This window comes from Anarrhichthys ocellatus, unplaced genomic scaffold (genome assembly GCF_004355925.1).
Source record: "Anarrhichthys ocellatus isolate YVR2014 unplaced genomic scaffold, GSC_Weel_1.0 scaffold6, whole genome shotgun sequence".
Lineage (NCBI taxonomy): Eukaryota > Metazoa > Chordata > Actinopteri > Perciformes > Anarhichadidae > Anarrhichthys > Anarrhichthys ocellatus.
In genome coordinates, this window is record NW_022280036.1 from 12,141,631 (window position 1) to 12,143,940 (window position 2,310).

General features: G+C 44.4%; 1 protein-coding gene across 2 annotated transcripts in view; it reads left to right on the forward strand.

Moving 5' to 3' along the window:
* Positions 1-240: 240 nt before the first annotated feature.
* The window catches only part of cbfa2t3 (CBFA2/RUNX1 partner transcriptional co-repressor 3), a 35,253-nt gene continuing 33,183 nt past the window's right edge, over positions 241-2,310 (forward strand). For both annotated transcript variants that reach the window (XM_031846188.1, XM_031846189.1), the window contains exon 1: positions 241-1,106. In XM_031846188.1, coding sequence (XP_031702048.1) covers positions 902-1,106 — 205 coding nt within the window. In that variant the 5' untranslated portion in view covers positions 241-901. The remainder of the gene's footprint in view (positions 1,107-2,310) is intronic.

Sequence of the window (2,310 nt, forward strand, 5' to 3'; positions counted from 1 at the left end):
GCCCAGGTCCTGTTGTCTGCTCCTGTCTGCTGCTATCACTGCAGTCAGTTCTGCTGCCTGGCCTCCCCAGAGGCTGCAGCACTGCAACATGCAGAAACACACACACAAACTGTAACATACTGATACACAGTTCTTCTTTGAGCTGCAGTGGCAGACAGGGCAGGAGGAGGGCTCAGATGAGAACACAGCCCCTAAGCCAGAGCCACGAGACAAGCTGACCTGCCACTGACATACCCACACACTCTCACACACACTCTGCTGGAAGGGAACGAAGAGAGACCGAGAACGAACCAGATAAACGGAAAACAAAAAAAGAAAGGTAGATGTACACACAAGATGTGCCAAGTACATCTACATTGGAGAGCAAAAGATAATTGGAGCTGAGGACAAAGACTGTTACTTAGTTGTATTAACATACAACTATCCTGCATTTTTCAAACACAAAGTTGTGTGAAGCCTTGAAGCAAAGAAAAATGACCAGAGGAATCCAGGAATAATACAACAAGGATTACAGTCTTTAATTAAGACGTGAAAGGAGGAAGAGGAAGTAACCACTGGCTGTTTCTTGTTTTTCTCTGTTTGGAGCTTTAACAACAGCTACGTCCTTGTCCTTGCGTGGCAGTGGGTCATACAATGATCTACAGGGACCTCAAAGGCAAACTGGCTGGATGTCATGAGGAACAAAATGCCCAGCCTCAAGGACATATGGAGAAGAAGGTCAAGCAGGAAAGCCTTGTAGCATTTTGGACCTCATAGAACCTTTGTGCCTTCATTGTCTTTGCTACACTGCTTGGATATTGTGCTTTACACGAACAGTGTGCCACCTAACCTTGTGGCCCCTCACCTCGCAAAGAAATTGGAAAGTTGAGATCTTAGCCGTGGCGAATTTGAAGATCCGAACATGTCTGCCAAAGTCCAGTTGAAGCGCCAGAAGAAGGCCGACCTGAGAGCTGGGGCTTCCTCTGCTCCAGCGTTTGCTCCACGTGTCCCCACGGTCACACTGATCAGCCACAGAGAGCTAAGGGATAAACACACTGCCAACAGACTACGGCCTGGAAGCCTTGATCTAAACCTGGCAACCAGCAGCTACTACAGATGCAGCGAAGGTAGGAGCTTGTTATCTTAAAGGACCTGTTTTATAAAATCTTTTGGCAGTGTGTTACCATGATGACTGATGGAGGGTCCCCCAGCTGTCAGGTCTGCTCATTAAGTTGGAGTGATTGACGGATAATCAGTTTGTGTTGACTTAGCGCCGCATGCTGTAAGGGCAATGTGAGGTTTCTTCATCTTGCTAGTAGACCTGTTATTTGATGATTGAAACTGAGGTTTCAAGGTTAGAATGACATCAAATATTACCATCTAAATTAGTTTTCTCCTCCTAAGCGATTATGTGTAAAATGATCTGAGCTTTGTTTCTCAGTGTATTCACTGTATTTCAGCTATTTATTTAAAACAAACATGAATCATGACTCGGGATTAAATTGGCCACCACGAGCAATTTTTCTCAACAGCATCCTCTTATTGTCACATATTGTGTTCTTCACATGAGCTGTCAAGCATAAATGAACTTGTCATTATTGTTAACCAGCCCAGTGGCACTGGAGAGGCAAAGAGGTTCTTGGAGCATTGGGTGGGGGGTCTTCCTCTGGGCATCCCCATACAGCTGCAGGGAACAGACCTAGATTCTTGAGTTTCACTGTTCAAACTAGACACATGCAGGTCATGAGGGTGCATCGGAGGGAATGAATAACAGAGAGAGAATTTACAGATGAGCGATACTTGAAATGCATCCAGGAAAGAAGGAAAGAGAAGAAACTTAATTGATTCTCAAAGCACTGAAAACACTGAAGTAGTGCCTTTAGGTAAAAAAGAAAAACCTTCACTTTATTCAGCAAAAGGTTCGAGAAAAGAGAGATGCATTAAGAATCAGACATTAAAGGCCTGATTTTATAGACTATAAATATGTAGAAACTGTAAGCCGGAGCAAGGACTAATACCCAACGTAGTGAATTACCTGCAGCGCCTGCCGTCTCTTGGCAGTAATGAGCTTTGTGAACGTTGTAGCGATAAGACCTCTATAATTAGGCTTAGTCATAAGCATCCCCCCTGTAATTCTGTGATAAAAACCCAGTAGAACTGTGGTGTCAGTGCTCCAACCCATTCGTCTCTCTCTCTCTCACACACACACACACCCACACACACACACACACACACAAATGCATACACTGAGGAAATCAAAATGTGTCAATGTGAACTGTAGACACAGCTTTTTGTCTCAAGTAGTTAACCTGATATAACCGTATGTGTGTG